At 44.6% G+C, this 24,182-nt stretch overlaps 1 protein-coding gene across 2 annotated transcripts in view; it reads left to right on the top strand.

Moving 5' to 3' along the window:
• CDH3 (cadherin 3, type 1, P-cadherin (placental)) overlaps positions 1-24,182 on the top strand; it is a 134,533-nt gene that overhangs the window by 97,115 nt on the left and 13,236 nt on the right. For both annotated transcript variants that reach the window (XM_010850969.1, XM_010850970.1), the window contains 7 exons: positions 18,410-18,492; positions 20,129-20,254; positions 20,486-20,641; positions 20,727-20,871; positions 21,910-22,085; positions 22,689-22,817; positions 23,709-23,894. In XM_010850969.1, the coding sequence (XP_010849271.1) occupies positions 18,410-18,492; positions 20,129-20,254; positions 20,486-20,641; positions 20,727-20,871; positions 21,910-22,085; positions 22,689-22,817; positions 23,709-23,894 (1,001 nt within the window). The remainder of the gene's footprint in view (positions 1-18,409; positions 18,493-20,128; positions 20,255-20,485; positions 20,642-20,726; positions 20,872-21,909; positions 22,086-22,688; positions 22,818-23,708; positions 23,895-24,182) is intronic.

Below are 24,182 nucleotides of genomic sequence, written 5' to 3'. Positions count from 1 at the left end.
CGTCCGTCTGGGCGCAGGCGAGGGAGACCGGGTTTCTGGGCCTCAGGCGGGTGCTCTGGTTCCAGCTCCTCGGCCTTGCGGCCCTAACTCTCTTGTGTGGGAAGCGCCTCCATGGCTAGCCCTGGACGTGGTTGGTCAGATAGAGGGCAGGGCCAGAGGCCTCAGCTGCCATCCTGGGTGTCTTGCTTAAGGCCGCCTGCCTTCTCCCAACGAGCCCCATCTTGTTATAGTTTCAGGCAGAGAGAAGACAGCTACTTGTGGGCTCCCCGCACACAAGCCAGAACAGGATGCCAGGCCCACACCCTGCCCTCACCCCAGAGTCAGCTTCAGCCGGGGCTTCCCACCAGGGCTTCAAGACCTACTATTTTCTGGTCTTTTATGGTCTTTTTCCACTTCCAGAATGCTCCTGCGTTCCCCAACTGGAACCCAGCTGGTTTTGAGTCAGTAGTTTGCAAGCTTGGCTGACTGTTGGAATTGCCTAGGGAGCTTTCTATTTCTGTCACACCCCCTTTCATATATAGTATTTTATATAGTTTGTGTAGAGTTGGGCTCACTGTCTGGGATTTCACATTAATATTTGTTCACTGTAAAGACAGTGTTTTCCAATAAAATAATAGCATGGACTATGTGACAGGTACAGCTTCTCAGCATTTTACATGTATTACCTTGTTTAATCACCATATCATGCCTTGAAGTAGATACTATTACCACCCCATTTTACAGATGAGGCCTCTGAGGCCAGAGAGGTTAAATAACGTGCCCAGGATTGTGAAAATAGTAGATAGCAGAACTTGGATTCAAATCTAAGCTGCCTGAACTTTAACCGTTGAGCTCCACTGCATCTCAACAGAAGCAAATAAAAAATAAACACGTGAAAGTGCTTCTCTTCCTCAGTTCTGCTCCTGCAGGATAAGCACAGTTAATAGTTGAACATGAATCCTTGTAGACCTTTTTCTTGACAACGAAATTAGGTGTGCACACAGGAATTTTTATAACAAGGATTGGACCTGTATCACACTTACAATCATTCTACAACTTACTTTTTCTTTTTTTTTTAAACTTACTGACTCACACACATCTTTCCAGACTGGTAAATACACTTCTATCTTGCTTTTGACAGCTCCTTAGTCTTTCTACCTGCCAGATATACCATGATTTATTTAGCTAACCCCCTATTTTTATCTTCTGCAGACATGGAAGTAGGGGGGAGTTACCGTAAAACTTGTGAGGTGTTTGGATTTTTAGAAATCTAACTCTCAGGAATCACCTTATTAGGAAAGACTGCTGCAGAAAGACGATTGGATAAATTGTTCCTCTTGACCCCATTCAGATAAATTAAACTTTTATGTTTGAATAATACCTTCAAGACAGAGTTTGCAGTAAGCCTAGTAAGGTTACTATAACATTTAAAAATCATGAGTTTTCACACTAACCATTGTTTTAAGATTTAATTATCTGAATGTTTCAAAAGCATTTGAAATAAAAAATTCTAAAAATTTAAATTGCAGAACTCAGATGTGAACTATCAAATATATTAGCACTTGTATTATTTTCCTTGGATGTTAAAAGCTTGAGAGTGTGATATTTATCAAAGTGAAATGCACTTTTCCTCAAGTTTCTCTTTAGTTTTCAAAATCTAGTTAGCAAGCATTTTGATGAATAAAACTTGATTTCCATTCTTAAAGAAAATACTTATTTCTGATCTTATTTTCTAAGAGGTGCTTATGGATTTTTTTCCTTAAACCCAAATATCACTGCAATAAACAGTCTTGTATAGGGTGATTGCACTGATGTTAAAGATTTACCCTTGAAAACCTCAAATAATTCATAACTCCCATGATTCAAGACATGTCCTCTTATGAACATATGTGACGTGTATGTGTGTGGAATAAGGGAATTTAGTTCAGTTCAGTTGCTCAGTCGTGTCCAACTCTTTTCGATCCCATGAACTGTAGCACACCAGGCCTCCCTGGCAATCACCAACTCCCAGAGCCCACCCAACTCATGTCCATTGAGTCAGTGATGCCATCCAACTATCTCATCCTCTGTCGTCCCCTTCTCCTCCTGCCCCCAATCTTTCCCAGCATCAGGGTCTTTTCCAATGAGTCAGCTCTTTGCATGAGGTAGCCAAAGTACTGGAGTTTCAGCTTCAGCATCATTCCTTCCAAAGAACATCCAGGACTGATCTCCTTTAGGATGGACTGGTTGGATCTCCTTGTAGTCCAAGGGACTCTCAAGAGTCTTCTCCAACACCACAGTTCAAAATCATCCATTCTTCGGCACTCAGCTTTCTTTATAGTCCAACTCTCACATCCATACGTGACTACTGGAAAAACCATAGCCTTGACTAGATGGACCTTTGTTGGCAAAGTAACGTCTCTGCTTTTGAATATGCTATCTAGGTTGGTCATAACTTTCCTTCCAAGGAGTAAGCGTCTTTTAATTTCATGGCTGCAATCACCATCTGCAGTGATTTTGGAGCCCCCCAAAATAAAGTCTGACACTGTTTCCACTGTTTCCCCATCTATTTTCCATGAAGTGATGGGACCATGATCTTCGTTTTCTGAGTGTTGAGCTTTAAGCCAACTTTTTCACTCTCCTCTTTCACTTTCATCAAGAGGCTTTTGAGTTCCTCTTCACTTTCTGCCATAAGGGTGGTGTCATCTGCATATCTGAGGTTATTGATATTTCTCCCAGCAATCTTGATTCCAGCTTGTGTTTCCTGCAGTCCAGCGTTTCTCTTGATGTACTCTGCACATAAGTTAAATAAGCAGGGTGACAATATACAGCCTTGATGTACTCCTTTTCGTATTTGGAACCAGTCTGTTGTTCCATGTCCAGTTCTAACTGTTGCTTCCTGACCTGCATACAGGTTTCTCAAGAGGCAGATCAGGCAGTCTGGTATTCCCATCTCTTTCAGAATTTTCCACAGTGTATAGTGATCCACCCAGTCAAAGGCTTTGGCATAGTCAATAAAGCAGAAATAGATGTTTTTCTCGAACTCTCTTGCTTTTTCCATGATCCAGTGGATGTTGGCAATTTGATCTCTTGTTCCTCTGCCTTTTCTAAAACCATTAGATGCTTATCATTCACTGGTCTCTCTTGTTTTGAAATTGTGTCACTTTTTACATTTTTCTTAATTTGGGAGATTTTAATTTCTTCAAACTTTGCATGCAAAGTGAGACTTTAGTATTTCCAGCAACATTTCAAATTTTGACAACTGAAGTCTGCAAAAAATATAACTGTGTGGAGTTCCAGAGCCACCGTGCCTGTGTTCAGGCTGTCTGCTTACTAGCTGTAGAAACTTGGGTAAATTTGCTTAACCTCTATGCTTCAGTTTCCTCATCTGTAAAATAGAGGTAATAATGAGGATCTCATAAGGCTGAGTTAGTGTGTAAAAAAGCATGAAATAAATAAATGTTAGGTGTTAGCAGTGGTAATAATAGCCATGTTGCTACAGCTAGACTAGTTGTTATACACGTATCTTTAGACTGCATTCCTACAGGCAAAATTGCTGGGTTAAGGGACTTTTGTAGTTCATTCAACAATTACTAAATGCCTACTTTGTGTCAGGCACTGTGCTAGGTGTTGAGATTTAGTAATAAGCAGATTCTAACAGTCTTTGCCTTTGGGTATTATACAAACTAGTTAAGGGAGATAGGCAATAGAAGTAAACGTGTAATTACAAGTTGTAATGAAACCTGTGGAAGAGAGTTACATGGGCTTCCCAGGTGGCTCTAGTGGTAAAGAATCTGCCTGCCAATGCAGAAGAGGCAAGAGACACAGGTTCTATCTCTGGATCAGGAAGATCCCCTGGAGTAAGAAACCCACTCCAGAATTCTTGCTGGAAAATTCCATGGAGAGGAGTCTGGTGGGCTACAGTCCTTGGAGCTGTAAAGAGTTGGACAAGACTGAGCACAGGAGAGTTTTTAACAGGGGAAACTGACCTACTTTGGGAGGGTTGAGGGAAAGTTTTCCTAAGAAAGTAATTTTTGAATTTGGATCTGGAAGATGTTGGGAGGTAACTGGGTAGCATTGGAATGGGAATGTAGGAGACACTGAAGGAGCAGGTGTGCAGATGCCCTGTGGTAAGGGGTTACGATGCACTTAAGAGGGCCACTGTAGCTAGACAGTGTGGATAGGGACTGGGCACACTAGAGATTTTGGTTTTTATCCTGAGAAGAGTGGCACATCACTGATAAGTTTCAAAACAGAAAGTGATCTTATCCTCTCAAATGTATCATCTATAGAATTTTTAAAAGGTCCTCCTTTATTAAAATGGAGAATACTGTATTCATTTAGGCTAAAAATGATGTAGTAAATACTAAGCTGGGGGAAGGAGAGATGGAGAGACATGAGTCTTGGCGATTGACTGGCAAGAAAAGTCTGAGGGAGAAATGGTCAAAGAAAAGGATGCTAGATAACCGTAGGCTACGCACTATGCTAAATAGTAACTCCTTTACCTGAAGTAGGTATTACTGGCATCCTTCCCACCTTACAGACAATGGAAACATATTGCTCAGAGTCTTGTCACTGAAACCAACATTTGAATTCGGGTACTCTAGACACAGACCTTGGGCTGCTTCTGAGGCCCAGATTTTGGGTTTGTATAGCTGAGTACACACTGTGCCCTTCCCTGGGAGACTGGAAAAGGACCAGATTTAGGCCAAGAGCAAAGAAGATCATGAATTTGCTTTTTGACATAATGATTTTAATATTATGGATTATGCCTTTAAAGCATCAGGGGGGACATATTGAAAAGACAGGTATATATGTTGGTCAGAAGAAGGATCTGGACATTTGAAATTTTAATACATACTCTGAAGCACCCTCAAAAATCTATACCAATTTACCTTACAAGAAGTAAAGGTGAGAATCAGGAACTTTAAAAAACCAACAAACTGTCTTCCCTGGATCCACCTCCAGAAACTGATCAGTGGAAGTGATGGGTGGGCTGGAAGCAGGGAATCTGAATGTTTTTTTTTTAAAGTTCTCTAGGTAATTTTATCAGTTGTGTTTGGGAACCATTGTTATGTGATATCATGAAGACCGTTGTAAAGAGCTAGGTGTATCTCTTTTAGAGAGAATATAAAAGAAAGGGACAGATTTGTGAGATGTGAATGGAAGTGTGGCTCCCCCCACCCCCAACCTCCTTTGGCCCCTTGGCTTGCAAGGATCTTAGTTCTCTGACCAGGGACTGAACCTGGGCCACCGGCAGTGACAGTGCCAAGTCCTAACCACTGGACTGCCAGGGAATTTCTGAAAGCATGGCAATTTGAATTTAACTTCCAATGCTTGTCTTAATGGCAGTTGATCCATTTTTTTCCCTTAATTTTCTGCTTACTTCAGTATTTCACATGACCTTTACCTTCTTGGTTTTTTTTTGTTTGTTTGTTTTGCTTTTTAAATCACTGTCACTAGTTTTGAATACTTAATTGTGCTTTGAAAAGCACAGTGCATTTTATTGGGCTCTAACCAGAGCCTGGGTATGTATGTGTATGTGTGTTCCCATTTTAGAGACTAAAAATAATTTGTTGAGAGCTTACTGTTAACAGCTTAAATATGAATTGACCTGCCCAGGCTGCAGGGCCAATGTGCAGCACTTTTGCCCACCAGACCCTTGATTGATATCCCAGAGGTCCCAGGTCAATCTCCAGATCTCTGCTCTCATTCTTCAGGTGAGGATCACTGACAGCACGCTAACACTGAGCTTTGAGTCAACTGTCTCTGGAACTCCCAGAGTGCTGTGGAGTACAACTCAGCTTGGGTTTCTCTCTGGAGAGTACAAGGGAGGATCCAGTCCCATGGGTGAGAAGAACCTGAGTAACATTATTTAGGTCTTTCCAAAGAGCTTTGTGCAGAGAGGCAAAACTTTTCATAGAAAGAATTGCTTCCTCCTCAACAACAGGGAGTTGCCATATAACTTTACTAGGCAGAGATGGGCAAAATCACATCTCTTTCTGATTGCAAAACATATTTACTGTGAAAAAACTGGAAGATGAGCAGAATGGAGGCCTACCACCCATTAAGGACTTTAGTCATTTCAAACGAACATTTTCAATAGATCTTCCACATCCATTTTCCTAACCAAGTCTTCCTTGAGGATATCTGAGGGAGAGGAGTCCCATTGCTTTATCGCTCCACAGCTGGCCCTCCTTTCTCAACAATCCAGCTTCATTTTCTACTTCTGTGAATCAGAGAAGGGCTTTGTAAAGCCATTCCTTGTACCAACAGGCATTTGAGAATGCCTTTCATCAAATACTTCAGCTCTAGCTCTGTGGTTGACTCTTTAGCATTCCCCACGGTGGTGATCTAGTGGTGATGGGTCATCATGAACACATCCAAGGCAGCGGGTCCTCTTGTGCTGCTCTCAGCATTTGGGAATCAAAGTTTGGCTCCTCTGAGAACGCCAAACAGCTATGGCAGGACACTTGGGATGCTTCATCTTCCACCATACCATGGGACAGCCCCTTGGGCTCCCAGCCTGCCCCACGGGCTCCCCTTGTCCTACCCCTGCCACCCAGCATGCCTCTTGGCCTCTGCCTATTGGCCTCCTCAGATCAGATTCTGCTCACGCTCCTCCATCTTGGACTTCTTTGGCTTGGAAAGTCGTTGGTTGTGGAAAGAACTAGTCTGCCTTCCCGGCAGCCAAGACTCAGCTCCACCCCCACCAGTTTTTTTTTTTTTTACAAGTATAAAAATATTAATATTTTATGTTATAATTGTCAGGCTCAGGCTATAAGCTATAAATGGCTGTTTTTATGACGTGTTTTTTTCCCCTGAGCAGACCATTGTTTTTCATTGATATTTTTTACAACATTGAAGGCTGTAGATGAGACGTTTGAGCTACTGTAGCACACATACTTAAGTATTCTGTTGAATGTTAAGTTGTTGAGACTTTTTAAACACTAAGCAATAGTCAATGAACATCGGTGCAGGTATGGTTTTGTCACATCTTGGTTGATTTCCTGGCACAATTCCTTGATCAGAGGATTTCGTTAAGGCTTAATTGCCAAAAAGTTTCTGCCAATTTACATTCCTCTAACGCTCTAACAATATTTAGCAGCATCCATTCCCCAAGTATTTCACAACACGTGTCCTTTTACTTTGTATTTCTTAGTAAGTGAACTATTTTCTATGTATGATTTTACTCAGGAAAATGCCAGAATCTTCTTCTGAAGGCAATTCCATACACTTTCCCTCTCACCTTTTTATCCTAATCCCTTAACAAAAGATAGTGATAGCTACAAGGATAAATTTGTTTGCTTTATAAACTAGAGGTGTCCCTAAAGCAAACTAGAATGGAAACATCTTTGACAGTATCTCCCCCATTCCCCAACAAGTTGCCTTTTGGCTGTAACACTTTTAAACTGGCATTATTCTTTCCTTCTCATCAAGATGTCCAAATATCAGTAGGGAAACTGTCCAAGATTGATCATTTGAAGGACATTTACCCCAGAATGATGGATGGTTTTATTTTGCCATAACATCCAATAAGGTTGGACATTGGGACTAAATAAAACCTCTGTGTCATGGCTGAGAAGACAAGCTTCTGACTTTCAAGGGTGTGCCCTTGAGAGTTTGGAGGTGTGGCTGTCTGGGGAGGTCTTACAAATAGCTGTGAAAAGAAGAGAAGTGAAAAGCAAAGGAGAAAAGGAAAGATATAAGCATCTGAATGCAGAGTCCCAAAGAATAGCAAGAAAAGAAAAGAAAGCCTTCTTCAGTGATCAATGCAAAGAAATAGAGGAAAACAACACGATGGGAAAGACTAGAGATCTCTTCAAGAAAATTAGAGATACCAAGGGAACATTTCATGCAAAGATGGGCTCGATAAAGGACAGAAATGGTATGGACCTAATAGAAGCATAAGATATTAAGAAGAGCTGGCAAGAATACACAGAAGAACTGTACAAAAAAGATCTTCATGACCCAGATAATCACGATGGTGTGATCACTGACCTAGAGCCAGACATCCTGGAATGTGAAGTCAAGTGGCCCTTAGAAAGCATCACTACGAACAAAGCTAGTGGAGGTGATGGAATTCCAGTCGAGCTATTCCAATCCTGAAAGATGATGCTGTGAAAGTGTTGCACTCAATATGCCAGCAAATTTGGAAAACTCAGCAGTGGCTACAGGACTGGAAAAGGTCAGTTTTCATTCCAATCCCAAAGAAAGGCAATGCCAAAGAATGCTCAAACTACTGCACAGTTGCACTCATCTCACACACTAGTAAAGTAATGCTCAAAATTCTCCAAGCCAGGCTTCAGCAATATGTGAACCGTGAACTTCCTGATGTTCAAGCTGGTTTTAGAAAAGGCAGAGGAACCAGAGATAAATTGCCAACATCCGCTGGATCATGGAAAAAGCAAGAGAGTTCGAGAAAAACATCTATTTCTGCTTTATTGACTATGCCAAAGCCTTTGACTGTGTGGATCACAATACACTGTGGAAAATTCTGAAAGAGATGGGAATACCAGACTGCCTGATCTGCCTCTTGAGAAATTTGTATGCAGGTCAGGAAGCAACAGTTAGAACTGGACATGGGACAACAGACTGGTTCCAAATACGAAAAGGACTTCGTCAAGGCTGTATATTGTCCCCCTGCTTATTTAACTTATATGCAGAGTACATCATGAGAAACACTGGACTGGAAGAAGCACAAGCTGGAATCAAGATTGCCGGGAGAAATGTCAATAACCTCAGATATGCAGAAGACACCACCCTTATGGCAGAAAGTGAAGAGGAACTCAAAAGCCTCTTGATGAAAGTGAAAGAGGAGAGTGAAAAAGTTGGCTTAAAGCTCAACATTCAGAAAACAAAGATCATGGCATCTGGTCCCATCACTTCATGGGAAATAGATAGGGAAACAGTGTCAGACTTTATTTTGGGGGGCTCCAAAATCACTGCAGTTGGTGACTGCAGCCATGAAATTAAAAGATGCTTACTCCTTGAAAGGAAAGTTATGACCAACCTAGATAGCATATTAAAAAGCAGAGACATTACTTTGCCAACAAAGGTTCATCTAGTCAAGGCTATGGTTTTACCAGTGGTCATGTATGGATGTGAGATTGGACTGTAAAGAAGGCTGAGTGCTGAAGAATTGATGCTTTTGAACTGTGGTGTTGGAGAAGACTCTTGAGAGTCCCTTGGACTGCAAGGAGATACGACCAGTCCCATTCTGAAGGAGATCAGCCCTGGGATTTCTTTGGAAGGAATGATGCTAAAGCTGAAACTCCAGTACTTTGGCCACTTCATGCGAAGAGTTGACTCATTGGAAAAGACTCTGATGCTGGGAGGGATTGGGGGCAGGAGGAGAAGGGGACGACAGAGGATGAGATGGCTGGATGGCATCACTGACTCGATGGACATGAGTCTGAGTGAACTCCGGGAGTTAGTGATGGACAGGGAGGCCTAGCGTGCTGCAATTCACGGGGTCGCAAAGAGTCGGACACGACTGAGCGACTGAACTGAACTGACTCAATTCCAACCTAAAAGCAGGCCTGGAATGAGTTCTCAGTTTAGTATCCATTAATTCTTAGAAGTCTATTTAAGAAGCAAAAGCTTTCTTCTTTCAATGGCTCTAGTACCCCAGGGACTCAACCCGTCTTGACCAGGTTTTACAGTGCTTCCAGCTCAGGATCTGAGGCCATGCTTGGCAGTATGATCTTTAGAGAGGAGCTTTGAGCACAGGCCAGGGACTCCTGGTTCCACTGAATGTTTCTATCTAGCAGATATACTAGAGCTCTAATCTAAAAAAAAAAAAAGTTTTTTTTTTCTCTAGAAGTAGCCTCAAGTTACTAACTCCCTCAACAGTATTCTAGGAATTGCATGTGTTGTGTTTTTTTTTTTTTTTTAATATTTGTTTATTTGGCTGCACTGGGTCTTCATTGCTGCATGTGTACTCTTAGTTGGGGCATTTGGGATCTGGTTCCCTAACCAACGATCAAACCCAGGCCCCCTGCATTTGGCGCCTGGAGTCTTAACCACTGACCACCAGGGAAGTCCCTGGTGCTGTGTATTTAGACTCAGTGCTGAAACCTATCAATTTATATTGGTACAGATGCCTACCTCTTCATCAGATTCATAGACTTTATGATTCAGAATCTCTGCGGGAGAAACAGAGTTTAAAGCAGTCAAATGACTTTAAGGTCCTATGTGGGTGTGGAAGTAAGAGCTATGTTTAGATCTCTTGTTTTTCGGCCTTACAATCTAAACTGTTGCCCCATGTGCTCATCAGTGCTCACCAACTTGCCCCAGAAACAGTTTGCCACAAGCCCATTCACGCCTCCATGACTAGGCCAAGATTCGTGGCTTGTGGAGATAGACTTCAATCAGGAACGGGAATCAGCTTACTTCACTAGCTGTTAGAAGGAAGGGGAGAAGGGGGATGAGTAATGATGAGACCTGGTTTCAGATCAATTTCATTTTGAAACCAGTGATACAAGCCAGCAGTGCCAGGAAGCATCTGGGAGGAAGTTGTAATGATCTGCCCCGGGGCTTATCGTTTACCAGCCTCTGTGTGACTCACGGCTTGTGGAGAAAACTGCTCATGTTTCTACAGGTGCCTCAGCAAGTTTCCCTGGGCGGGTCAGCTTGACTGTGAGAGCGCCATCTTCCACCTCTCCCAGTAAACCCTGGAGTACCCCCTACAGAACAGTCCTCTCCAAGTGCGGACTGAGCCACCACCCTGTGACGCTCTTTGGTCCTGTGTGTTCCTTTCTCCTCTCGATGTTTCCGCCTTCGGGTAAAGCTACATGGCTGTAGCTAACCCCATGCCTGCTTTGAGAGATGGTTTCTCTATGGTGCAGAGAGAGGCCTAGACGTGGAGTCAGAAACCCTGGTTAGTTGTGAGCGACCTAAAGGTCCCTTTTATTGAGGGCTGACTCTGGTCCAGACATATTGCTCATTGCTGTGTGAACATTATGCCACTTATTTCTCCCAATAATCTTATGAGCTAGGTATTATTCCCATTTTCCAGATGAGAAAACAGCTTCTGTGTGTTCACATAATATTGGATGTGAACCACGTCTTTTGGCCTCTAAACCCCATATTATTTATTTATTAATTGGCTGCACTGGGTCTTCAGTGCTGCACTGACTTTCTCTGGTTGCGGTGCGCAGGCTTCTCATTGCGGTGGCTTCTCTTGCTGTGGAGCATAGCCTCTAGGTGTGTGGGCGTGGGCTTCAGTAGTTGTGGCACATGGGCCTAGTTGGCCTGAGGCATGTGGGATCTTCCTGGACCAGGGATTGAACCTGTGTACCCTGCATTGGCAGGCGGATTCTTAACCACTGGGCCACTGGGGAAGTCCCCATATCCTATATTCTTTGTTACTCATCTGCCTCTGCCTCTCAGATTTGAAATCTGGTCCTGCTGCTTCCTGGTTGCGGGGCTTCATCTACTTCGCTCTCCTCTCTGAAACTGTTTCCTGAGACACTTCAACCCCAGGGCAGTCTCTCGTTTCCTGAGTTGTCCGAATAGGATGGTAACAGCCACCTTGCGGGTTATTTTTTGAGAACTTGGATAGGAAAACACTTAGCTGGGTGTCTCGGGCAGAGTGGGTCTTTGAAACTTGTTCCTGCCTGCCTGACTCCTGCCCCTTGATTGTATTCTGCATCCTGCTGAATGTGGGTGAGAGCTGATGGGACCAGGCCTGCTGGTGCTGCTGAAATGTGCAGTCTGAGTGGGAGGCACATACACCTGGAGAACATGACTACTGACGTCTCCTTGATTGTTGGGACTGTCCACTCTAAGAACAGATGGACAGCCCAGATAAAATGCTGCAAGTGTTTGGAACCATAAAACCATGCGAATGTGCCAGCAAACAGGGTAGTGAAGTGTGCTGTACATTCCTGGGGGGCTGATTTTGTAGGCAGCAGGAAGAGGGTTTCTGGGTTTCTGGCAGCTCTTAGAGTTTGGGGAATTGAGGCATTTGAGTAATGGGAGTGTCAGTCCATTACCTCCCTGCTGGGTAGGAGGAGATTGGAGAGTTCATTGAGAGTCTCTTACTAAGTGAAAAAGCTGACAGGCTTATCTGGCCAGCCCCTCTGCTAGCTGAAGACCTTCCCTTAGGAAGTGAAAGTGTTAGTCGCTCAGTTGTGTCCAACTCTTTGTGACCTCATGGACTGTAGCCCGCCAGGCTCCTCCATCCATGGGATTTTCCAGGCAATAGTACTGGAGTGGGTTGCCATTTCCTTCTCCAGGGGATCTTCCTGACCCAGGGATCAAACCCAGCTCTCCCACATTGTAGACAGACACTTTACTGTCTGAGCCACCAGGGAAGTCCTTGTATAGGTGGTATCATAATACAGAGTTACTCTCTGGTTGATGGACATCTAGGTTGTCTAGACTTTAGCTATTACAATCAATGCATTATTGATTAGTTTGGTAGATAGAATAGCTGTGGAAAGGTGATTTTGGACAGGAGGCAGTATCCTGTAAGAACTTAAAGGTACTTGGAGAAACATATTTGTGTTCCCCAATGCATCTCTAGTATTTAGAATATTGGGCACTTAGGAAACACTCAACTTGTTCTTGAATGAATGTTGTGTTGAATAACTTGATTTTAGAATATGACCACCCTGGGTTCCAATTATCCACCACCCCACCCACTGGTGAATTGTACCAACCAATTTTTTAAATTAATTTTTAATTGGAGGGTAATTGCTTTACAATATTGTGTTGGTTTATGTGACTCACTGGAAAAGACTCTGATGCTGGGAGGGATTGGGGGCAGGAGGAGAAGGGGATGACAGAGGATGAGACGGCTGGATGGCATCACTGACGCGATGGACGTGAGTCTGAGTGAACTCCGGGAGTTGGTGATGGACAGGGAGGCCTGGCGTGCTGCAATTCATGGGGTTGCAAAGAGTCGGACACAACTGATCGACTGATCTGATCTGATCTGATGCCATACATCAGCATGAATCAGCCATAGGTATACGTATGTCCCCTCCCTCTTAAACCATCTTCCCACCTCTCTAATTCCACTCACTAGATGTATGATGTTGGTATGCCATCTCACCTCTGAACTCCCATTTTCTCTGGTGGTATAAGAGTTCATATAAAGTTCTGAGCTTTACACATTTGTGTTCTGTGGTTTTATCTTACTTGGTATTCAAGATGACCCTGTGAAGTCAGTCTAATTTTCATCTTCCAAATGAGAAAACCTGAATTCCTAATAAGTTAATTCAAATTCTGTATCAACGCACTGATGGTTCCAACTTCTGGAGTTTTGAGGAACCTTTGCATGTGTCCTTAACACTTCTTTAAGCCGCGCTGAATCACCTAGTGACTTGAAGTATTCCCTTTAAGCTTTTCTTCTTTTTACATCAAGGAGAAACTGTGTTTGGTGCTGCCATTCTTGAGTACATCCTTTAATAGCATACTTCTCTCCTTTCAAACCAAGGGAAGGTAGGCTTTAGGCTCAAAGCTTTAGCAAACAATTGATTCTGGGGGTCCAGAGAAGTCAAGTGCCTTTCCCAGGCTCACCCAGCAAGTTAAAGTCACTGCCTACACAAGAATAGGTCTTCATCTCCATTACTAACATTAACAGCAGACCCAGCCATAATGCCGGAGAAGGCAATGGCACCCCACTCCAGTACTCTTGCCTGGAAAATCCCGTGAATGGAGGAGCCTGGTGGCCTGCGGTCCATGGGGTCACTAAGAGTTGGACATGACTGAGCGACTTCAGTTTCACTTTTCACTTTCATGCATTGGAGAAGGAAATGGCAACCCACTCTACTGTTCTTGCCTGGAGAATCCCAGGGACTACGGAGCCTGGTTGGCTGCCATCTGTGGGGTCGCACAGAGTCGGACACGACTGAAGTGACTTAGCAGCAGCAGCCATAATGCATTTTCCTATTTTTCAGCTCTTTACATTTAGAACTCACAACTCTAAGAGATTTACTTTTATTATCCCCAAATCTGGTACTTTTCTCCAAATATCACATTGCCCCATTGGGCTTCTAAAAATCAATCTTTGCTATTTCAATAGATGGAGAAGGACAGCAGGTAATGGGGGCTGGGGAGGAAATGAGAAAACATACTCTCAGGTGTATCAGAAAGATAATACAACCGTAGTGGTTAAAAAAAAAAACAAAAACCTCCATCTGGACAGGTCTAGGTACCACTTGTAGCTCTTCCATTTCCTAGCCATGTAACTTTAGTGAATTCACTTAACCTCTCATTTTCCCTATTTAGAAAATGGGTGCTAAAATCTACTTCATAGGGTGTTTGGTGAAGATTAAGTGAGAAAGTATAAACATTTTAGCTATAAATAATAGTAATTCATGACAGGAGGGATTCCTGACTCTCGATGGATGCCTGTCGTATTCTAGGCAGCTAGGGCTGCCGTAACAAAGGAACAAGAACTGAGGGACTTAAACACAGAGATTTATTTTCTCACAACTCAAGAGGCTTGAAGTCCAGTATCAGCACAGGCCAGCAGGGGTGGTTTGTGTTGAGGAATCTCTCCTTAGCTGGTAGATGGCGGCCTTCTCCGTGTGTCTGTACATAGTCTTCTCTCTGTAACTGTCTTGTTTGCAAATTTCCTCCTCTTCTTAAAGAACACTCATCATGCTGGATTAGTGCCCACCTTCATGACCTCATTTTAATCTAATCATCTCTTCAAAGGCCCTTTCTCCAAATATGGTCACATTCTGCAGTACTGGGGGTTAGGACTTCAACATATGAATTTGAGAGGGTGGGGACACAATCATGTTAGGAGAAAACTTTGACCTAGAGAAAAATAGATAGAGAAAAATAGGTAAAAATGCTGGTAACTCCAGCCATTGGAAAGCTTCATTTCCTTCCCGTATTTTTTTTTTTTTTTCCCCTGTGCAGAATTACATATACTATATGTGCAGTTTTACATTCTGCATACTATATTTTCACAGCATAAGAACTTCTCTAGATAATTTAAAAACTCTCACTGTAGGGATTTTCCTCGTGGTCAAGTGGCTAAGACTTTGCACTCCCAATGCGGGGGGCCCTGGATTCAATCCATGGTCAGGGAACTAGATCCTGCATGCCACAACTAAGAGTTTGCATGCTGCAACTGAGGATCCTGCACGCCACAAGGAAGATCCCACATGCCACAACTTAGACTCAGCATAGTCAAATAAATAAATTTGGCAGGCTCCCCCATGGGGATCTCCCTGTGCTTGGGGCCCTTCGGAGCTGACTCGGGCCTAGATCTCTCTTTCCCCTCCTCTCGCTAGCCGAGCATGTTGTCACAGCCCAGGACTTCTCAGTGGGGATGTCTTCAAGGAGGCAGAGCTGGTTTCTAAGTAATCTCTTTCTCATGGGCACATCCCAGCTTTCCCATGAAGGAGCCTGCCTTGTGTATGAGGTCTGGGGCTCTGGGGTGCTGAAGTCAGATCTGTATGCTTTAAAGACCATTTTCCTCCCCCTTCCGTTTACAACTCCTCTCCCTGAAAGATGGCCAGTGTCTTAAGTTCTTTCACCCAGTTTTACCTGCTTTTGAACCTCATGTTGATGGAATCATATGTCCTTCTGTATCTGACTCTATCACTTAACCATGTTTGTGAGATTCATTCATGTTGTCATATGTCCTTCTAATTGATTTATTTCATCATGTGAATATTCCACCACATTTCTCTTCATTCTACCTTGATGGACATTGAAGCTGTTTCCAGTCTTTACCTATGATAAATAATGCTGCTCTCAATATTATTATACTTGTCTTTGAGTGAGTGGATCTTTGTTGTATCTATACCTCAAAGTACAATTACTGGGTCTTGGGGAGCATGTATATTTAGTTGCAGTAAATGCTCCCCAGCAGTTTTCCAAAGTGACTATCCCATCTTGCATTCCTACTTCAGATTGCTTCTTTTCTTTTTTATTGAGGTAAAAATATCCATAACATAAAATCGACCATTTTAACTCTTTTAACGTAAGCAATTCAGTGGCGTTAAGTACATTTAAATTGTTGTGCAACTATCACTTCACCATAGTCTATCTCCAGAACTTTGTCGTCATCCCAAACAGAAGCTCCATACCCATTAAACAATAACTGCCCATTCCCCCCACCAGCCCCATGTAACTTCTGTTCTACTTACTGTTAATTTGAGGATTCTAGGTACCTCATATAAGTGCAGTCACTTTTGTGCCTGGCAGGTAGTACAGTGGTAAAGAATCCGACTGCCAATCCAGGAGCTGTAGGAGGCTCAGGTTCGATCCCTGGGTTGGGAAGTTTCCTTGCAGTAGGATATGGCAACCCACTTCAGTATTCTCCCCTGGAGAATCCCATGGACAGAGGAGCCTGGCAGGCTACAGTCCATGAGATCTCTGAGTCAGACATGACTGAGCATGCACGCACATGCATGACATTTTACTTGGCATAATGTTTTCAAGATTCATACAAGTTATAGCATGTGTGAGAACTTCATTCCTTATAAAAAATGTGTATTTATACATGTATGTATGTATATTCATTGTATGTTTAGACCACATTGTGTTTGTTTATTAGATCTTCATGGACACTTGTGTTGTTTCCATCTTTTGGCTATTGTAAATAGAAAATGAAAGAAAGTGAGGTTGCTCAGTCATGTCCGACTCTTTGCGACCCTGTGGACTGTGGTCCACCAGGCTCCTCCATCCATGGGATTCTCCAGGCAAGAATACTGGAGTGGGTTGCCATTTCCTTCTCCAGGGGATTTTCCCGACCCAGGGATCGAACCTAGGTCTCCTGCATTGCAGGCAGACGCTTTACCCTGTGAGCTACCAGGGAAGTGAATAGGGATACTATGAAAATACATATATAAGTGTCTGTCTGAGTTCCTACTTTCAGCTCTTTAGGGTGTAAACCAAGAAGTAGAATTGCTGGATCATATGGTAATTTTATGTTTACTTTTTGAGCCACCAAACTTTTTCACAGTGGCTGCAGCATTTCATATTTCCAATGCAGAAGACTTCATCTGTCTTTATATCTTATTTACCTTTTTTTTGCCTCCCTAATAGGTTTGAAGTGGTATCTCACTGTAATTTTGATTACTGGAGTGAGTAGCCTTTCCCTTCTCCAGGAAATCTTCCCATCCCAGGGATCGAACCCAGGTCTCCCACATTGCGGCGGATTCTTTACCAGCTGAGGCACAAGGGAAGCCCCAAAATACTGGAGTGGGTAGCTTATCCCTTCTGCAGCAGATCTTCCCGACCCAGGAATTGAACCAGGGTCTCCTGCATTGCAGGCAGATTCTTTACCAACTGAATTATGAGGGAAGCTCTTGTATTTCCCAAATGATAGAGGTATTGAGCATCTTTTCATGTGCTTACTGGCCAGTTGTATACCTTATTTGAAAAAATGTCTTTTCACCTCCTTTGTCTTTTTCTTTTTAGACTGGGTTATATATTTTTTGTTGTTCTTGAGATTAGGAATTCATTATATAGCAGAATATTATTTGGAATTCTATTTTTTATGTTATATTCTTATATATTGCTATGATGTTCACATTACTTGTGTAGTTTACAGTCTCTCATCTATTATTCTTTCTTTAGGGAAGGGTTTTTAAAACAATTATCATCATCATCTGAAACTAAAGGACAATTTTTCAAACTAGAACACTTGGGAGACCTCACCCTGACCTTTTCATGGCACAGTCCTCTCCCTGTGGGCCTTGTAGTGCTGCCACCTAGGAAACCGACATAGTCCAACATAAGGGAACCCCTGAGTCAGAGCATGGTGCTGACAGGCCCAGAGGTACCCCCTGGCAGGTTTCCTAATTACATGCTTGTCCACAGGGAAGGGTGGATAAGAATACTGGCTGTGAATACTCTCTAGTATATGCCTTGGGGTCAGCCTTCTGAACCTCAGTTGTCTCTTCTTTGAAAAGGGGTAATGCCTACCTTGGTAGCATAGTTGTAAAGATGAAATGGACCCAGTCTCCAGCTTAGCGAATGGTAGTTATTAACTCAGACTGCTTATTTAAAGGGTGGCCAAGCAGGGAGAATTCAGAAAGATCATGACAAGTTGAAACAGCCAAAGGTTATCAGAATGATCTGTGTGGGTGACTGCATAGCAGGGTGCATACGGCATGTAGGGAGACATGTAGCCTTCAGAAATGCGTCAACTCTTCTGCCTCCAGCTGTGACCCTGGCTCAGCTCTGGGTCTCGTGAGACTCCATGGGTCTCATGTTCCTGAATGTCTGTGGTCTTGGTTCTTTGTCCCACAAACCTTGAAGTGGTCCTCCTTCTCAAGACCAAACTTGGGAGCCCATCTGAAACTCATATTTGGTCACACAGCTGGTCAGATGAAGTCAGTCAAGTCTCCTTCTGCAGTGGCCTAGAACAGCCCTTGATCCATTCAGGGGGCTGTTGTCAGGTCTTGGTTCTCATGGGGTAGCTTCCAGAAGCCCCCTCCTTCCTAATATTCTTTTCCTCCTTTCCCCACAGTGGTCTTCACAGACTGCCCTGGGCAAGAGTCGGCCCTGCTGACTGACGATGACTTCATTGTTCTGAACGATGAAACAGTCCAGGTAAAACACCGTGTGCACCTGCAGGACAGAAGGAAAACGTTCTCCATGCACACCCAGCTTGCTGCTGGCCAGGAGTCCGAGGCTGCCGTGGCTGTCGGGAGCCACATTACCCCTGCAGAGCACACAGGGTTAGCCGTCAGTTGCCCATAGCTCTGAGCGTGGGCAACCATCTAAGCAGGGCAGTGCTTGTTGCTGCCCAGTAGGGGATGCCAGAGTCAGGCCTGTGGGGCTGAGAGCTGCCCTGTGAGTAATGGTTCAGTGCTCTTCCTCCCTGGAATTCCCTGTCCCATCTCCCTTTTTGTCTTTCCCACATCCTGAGGGTAAACCACAAGTGAAGGCGACCCCAACATGGGACTGTCAATCCCAAGACCCTCTGGGAAGATAGGCTTCCCTGGTGGCTCAGCGGGTAAAGCATGTGCCTGCAGTGCAGGAGACCTGGGTTCGATCCCTGGGTTGGGAAGATCCCCTGGAGAAGGAAATAGCAACCCACTCCAGTATTCTTGCCTGGAGAATCCCACGGACAGAGGAGCCATGGGGTCCCAAAGAGTTGGACACGACTGAATGACTTCACTTTCACTTTCTGGGAAGAGGGACCTGAAGCTCTGGGCCACATTTCTTTGTTTCTTTTAATTCTTTGAACAGCTAATATATCCACATGGTTCCAAAATTTTAAATATTGAAGTTATAGAACACATAACTTCCCCTTGTGTCTCCTCATCTGCCTAATGCCTTCACCCCTCTAACAGAATACACAGGTTACCCTGTTACCGGTTTCTTTCCTTCTAGAATTGATTTATGTATTTGTTCTATATTTATATTAAATATATTTATGTATATTATATATGTAGATATAAAACAGACTTTTCCCTCCTCTTTTTTATGAAAAAAATAACATTTACATGGCTTCACTTTCTTTTTGCACTAAAATACATCAGTATGTGTATGTACAACTACGTCTCTTTGCTGTACAGCAGTAATTAAGGCAACATTGTAATTCAACTGTACTTCAATAAAAAAATAAACTAAAAAAATACATTGGTAGAACTGAACATTGTAAATCAATTATAATCCAATATAAAATAAAATTTTTAAAATATTTTATACAATAAATAAGTGAGCAAAAAAAAAAAAAATACAAGGCCTCTCACCTTCTCACCAGTAACCACCATTATTGGTTTCTCTAGTATCCCCCAAACTGTGTAAAGGCAGATATGAATATATGCCTTATTTCCCTACCCTTTTACACAAAAGATGGAACAATGCCTAGCACATATTAAGCCCTATATAAATGTTTGTTAAATAGAGCACTAAACTGTTAATATATTAATCTGTTCTATACTGTGTTATTTTTCATTTAAGTGTATATCAAAGATCTTTCCATATCAGCACAGAGAGACCTTCCTCATCCTCATTTTTCGAGCTGTATACGGTTTTCACTAGATGGATATATTACAGTATATTTAATTGGGCCTTCTCTGTAAGTGAACACTTGGATTATTTCCAAGTTTTCTTCTGCAAAAAACCCATCTAGGCCTCTGGCCTCTCTCCTCATCCTGAGCTCCTATAGGTGAGAGGACGATAGGTATGTTCCAGGTGTGTTTGCACACCTGGGTTAAGGCATCTTCTCTCCCTGCAGGAAAGGAAAGCACTGAAGATCTCCCCACCCGCACCTGTCTTACGAAGGCGCAAGAGAGAATGGGTGGTCCCGCCAATATCTGTGCCTGAGAATGGCAAGGGTCCTTTCCCCCAGAGGCTGAATCAGGTATGGCTGTGCCTTCCCCCCGGGAGGCTTGGTGGCTGCAGGGACCCTCATTCAAAGGCCTGAGTGTGAGGTTTCTTGCTGCTAAGCCCTGGGGCCTCCAGAAGGAAAGCCTCTGTGATGGGAGCAATTTCTGATCAGGCAATGCCTCTCCACCCCTCTCCATAGAGGGTTCTTTGCTACAATTGTGAGATCGTTATCATTTTTTCAGCTGCCATTTTCTTTTGCTTCCAGCTCAAATCTAATAAGGACAGAGGCACCAAGATTTTCTACAGCATCACGGGGCCTGGGGCAGACAGCCCACCAGAGGGTATCTTTGCTATAGAGAAGGAAACAGGCTGGTTGTTGCTGAATAAGCCACTGGACCGGGAGAAGATTGCCAAGTATGAGGCAAGTAACCTTTAGCATCCAGCAGGGCCCCAGAACCTGTTGGGGAGGGGAGTGCCAGACTGACCACAGACCTGTGCCCCCACAGCTCTTTGGCCATGCTGTATCAGAGAACGGCGCCTCTGTGGAAGATCCCATGAACATCTCCATCATTGTAACAGACCAGAATGACCACAAGCCCAAGTTCACCCAGGATGTCTTCAGAGGGAGCGTCTTGGAAGGGGTGCTACCTGGTAAGGAGACTGGGGAGGTGAGGAGCTATAGAGGTCTCCTGGGCCCAGATCTCGCCTTGGGTCAACTGGAACCGTCTGGAGGTCAGCCAGACTCTTAAAGTCTGGAAGAGCCCTTCACATGCAGTTTCCTAGGCTGTACATCGGATCACCTGGGATCCTCTTAAAAATCCATATTTCCCCACTCCATCCCAAAATCCCTGAATAAGAATGATCCTAGAGTAGGGACTTTCCTGATGGTCCAGCAGTTAAAACTCTGTGCTTTCAATATAGGAGGCGTGGGTTCAATCCCTGGTTGGGGAACTAAAATCCTGCATGCCATGTGTGCAGCTAAAAAAAAAGAAAAGAGAGAAAATTAATTGGGGCAAAAGACTAGAGAAATAGCTACACATTAATGACCTCACAGACAGGTGCTACTGGGGAGGACTCCTCTTCCTTTGAGTTGTAGAAAATTACAGAGAAATGTGAATTGGTGAGGCTGCAGTAGACATTTTTAAAAGAAAAACTACCTTCAGCAAGATGGAGCCTCTTCCCCCTGTATTCCAGAAGCCTAGACGTGGTCAGGCCAGGTTGAAATGGTGCTTTAAAGTGTGGGAGACCTAGGCTCTGTCTGTCTCATTGCTTTGCTATTTTGGCTTCGTTCCCAAGATCACCTCATGAATACTGCTGGAGCTCCAGCCATTACTTCTGGAAGGAGGGAACGGGTGGGAAGAGTAAGCCCCTTAATTCAGAAAAATGCTTTCCCTGAAGGTATTTATCCCATTTGTCACAATTCAGTCTCATGGCCACAGCTACCTGAGGTGGGAAATGGCCTTGGTTCCTGGTGGGCCTGTGCCCAACCTAGAGTGATTATGAGGATTATGTTTCTAAGGAAGTAGGGAGAATGGGAAGTGGGCAGCAACTAACAGTCTCTGATGAGAGGGGAAGGTGGGTCCAAACTGACGTGCAGGGTGGAACCTCTTAGGGTTCCAGAAGTGGGTGAGGCTAAAGTTGGCACTGGGAGGGCAGGGTGCTCACTCATCAGCCCTTCTTCCCCCCCAGGCACTTCCGTGATGCAGGTGACAGCCACGGATGAGGACGACGCCGTTAACACCTACAATGGTGTGGTTGCTTACTCCATCCACAGTCAAGAGCCAAAGGACCCGAATGACCTCATGTTCACAGTCCACCGGAGCACGGGTACCATCAGCGTCATCTCCAGTGGCCTGGACCGGGAAGTGAGTGGCCCTTCAGGAAGGGGCTGCCTGCCCAGGCCAGGCCCTGACACTCAGAGCAGAAGCCCCTGCCCCAGAGCCCAAGTCGGCCAGGAAGGGCTGCGGCCAGGTGCTGTATCGATGTCCCACAGCACCCTTGGACTGTTGGCGCTCTGCCAAGCCATCTCATTAAGGCTGAGGAGGCAGCTGTGAAACACAGACATTTGATATTTTCCGTAGGTTTTCTCATTTCCTCTTGGAATGGCTCACTTAGCATGCACATTGCCCAGATTTGTCCCACGTGTACCACAAAGCAGTTAGCTCCATAGGTACTAGAGTTCCCTAATTCATACTTTTGCCAAACTCCTGCTCAGAGCTCCCCTTCTGGATCCGCCCTGAGTCAGGAGGCAGTGCCCAGGCTTCACCCCACGACTGACTGGCCCAGGAGAACCGTTTGGATCCACAGTTCCCCTCTCCCTCCACCCTTGGCTCCTGGTCTTCCCTGCAGTGTGTGAGCAAGGGATCAGGTGAACACTGGAAAGGAGAAACATTCTCCTCCCTCCACGTACACTCAAGGCTGTGCCCTGCTTTCAGCGGCTTCCACTCCCGCTCTCCTTTTCTCCCCAGAGAGTCCCCGAGTACACACTGACCATCCATGCCACAGACATGGATGGGGACGGCTCCAGCACCACGGCTATGGCCATAGTGGAAATCCTCGATGCCAACGACAATGCTCCCGTGTTTGATCCCCAGAAGGTAACACCCTTTCCTCCATTCATTCTTTCCTTGTCAGATGATGAGGAGCTAAGTTTCTCCTTTCTGATGAAACTTCCAAAATCAGCCTGCATTGCTTCAAGTCCCAGCCCCAGCACTTGTAAGCTGTGTGACCTGAGGGGAAGCACCTAACCTCTCTGTGCCCTATTTCCTAGTCTGTGAAATGGAGACAGTGTTAATACCTGCTGCATTGTTCTGAGTTTTAAATGAAATAATCTATGTAGAGTTCTTAGCATAATCCCTGGTACCTAAGTGCTCAATATGAAAATCTTTGTTGATATGGAAATTCCTAACTTGACTCACACCTACATCTGCCCACCTACCCCCGGTGAATGCCTGTCACTTGACAGGACAGAGGACTCAGTGCCAGTCAAGATGATACCCACCCGCTTCCATCATTAGGTAACTTGGGCTGCTAAATACTGTTCAGGCCTGGTGAAATTTGTTCTGAATAGCTGATTTCCCCATCACGGCCATCTGTTCTAAATTTCCAAAAAAGTCCCTGGTCAGTGCCCCAGAGCAATCAGACACCTAGCCCTTCTTGCCACCTTCCTTGTGCCTTTCTGATCTCAGCTAGATACAGGTGACTACTCTCCCTGGGGGCTTGGGCACCCGGATGGCTGAGATTCTGGGATCATCAGGCTGTGGGATGTAGGGAAAGCAGGCCCAGGGTCACTGTGGTGTGTCTGTCCTAGCAAGCTGTGAAGTTGACTCCTGGGGCATTCTGCATCTGTGCATGTCCCAGAAAGGGTGAGCAGCATGGGGCTCCCCTGGAGTTGGGTGGAGGACTCACAGCGGGTGAAGAGAGGAGGGCCGCCTCTCGGAGGAGTCAGCTTCTCTGCTCTGACAGTGTTGTGTTTTCCATGTTGACAGTATGAGGCCCGTGTGCCTGAGAACACAGTGAGCCACGAGGTGCAGAGGCTGACAGTGACTGATCTGGACGCCCCTAACTCACCAGCATGGCGTGCCACCTACCGCATCGTGGGAGGTGACAACGGGGACCATTTTACCATCACTACTGACCCCGAGAGCAACCAGGGTATCCTGACCACCCAGAAGGTGAATTGGTTTGGGCTTTGTACAAGGGCCACACCTGGGGCGGGGAGGTCTCCAGTCTCCAGGACTAGGGGTACCACTTGCCTGGGACACATACCTGGGACCACTCACAGGGAGTGCACCAGGCCCGTGGCTTGCAACAGTCTCCCATCCCTCTTATGTGGGGGAATTCCTTTGTTTAAATCTTCCCCAGAGACCCAGTTCATAAAACAGAGTCACTGATCCAATTGAGGCCAGTCAGTGGGGCCCATCCTCCCAGTGTGTCTAGTGGCTGCTCCTAATTGGTCTTAC

The sequence above is a fragment of the Bison bison genome, unplaced genomic scaffold (genome assembly GCF_000754665.1).
Source record: "Bison bison bison isolate TAMUID 2011002044 unplaced genomic scaffold, Bison_UMD1.0 scf7180017864297, whole genome shotgun sequence".
Taxonomy (NCBI): Eukaryota; Metazoa; Chordata; class Mammalia; order Artiodactyla; family Bovidae; genus Bison; species Bison bison.
Note: the sequence above shows the minus strand (reverse complement) of the source record. Positions and strands in the feature narration are given on the sequence as shown.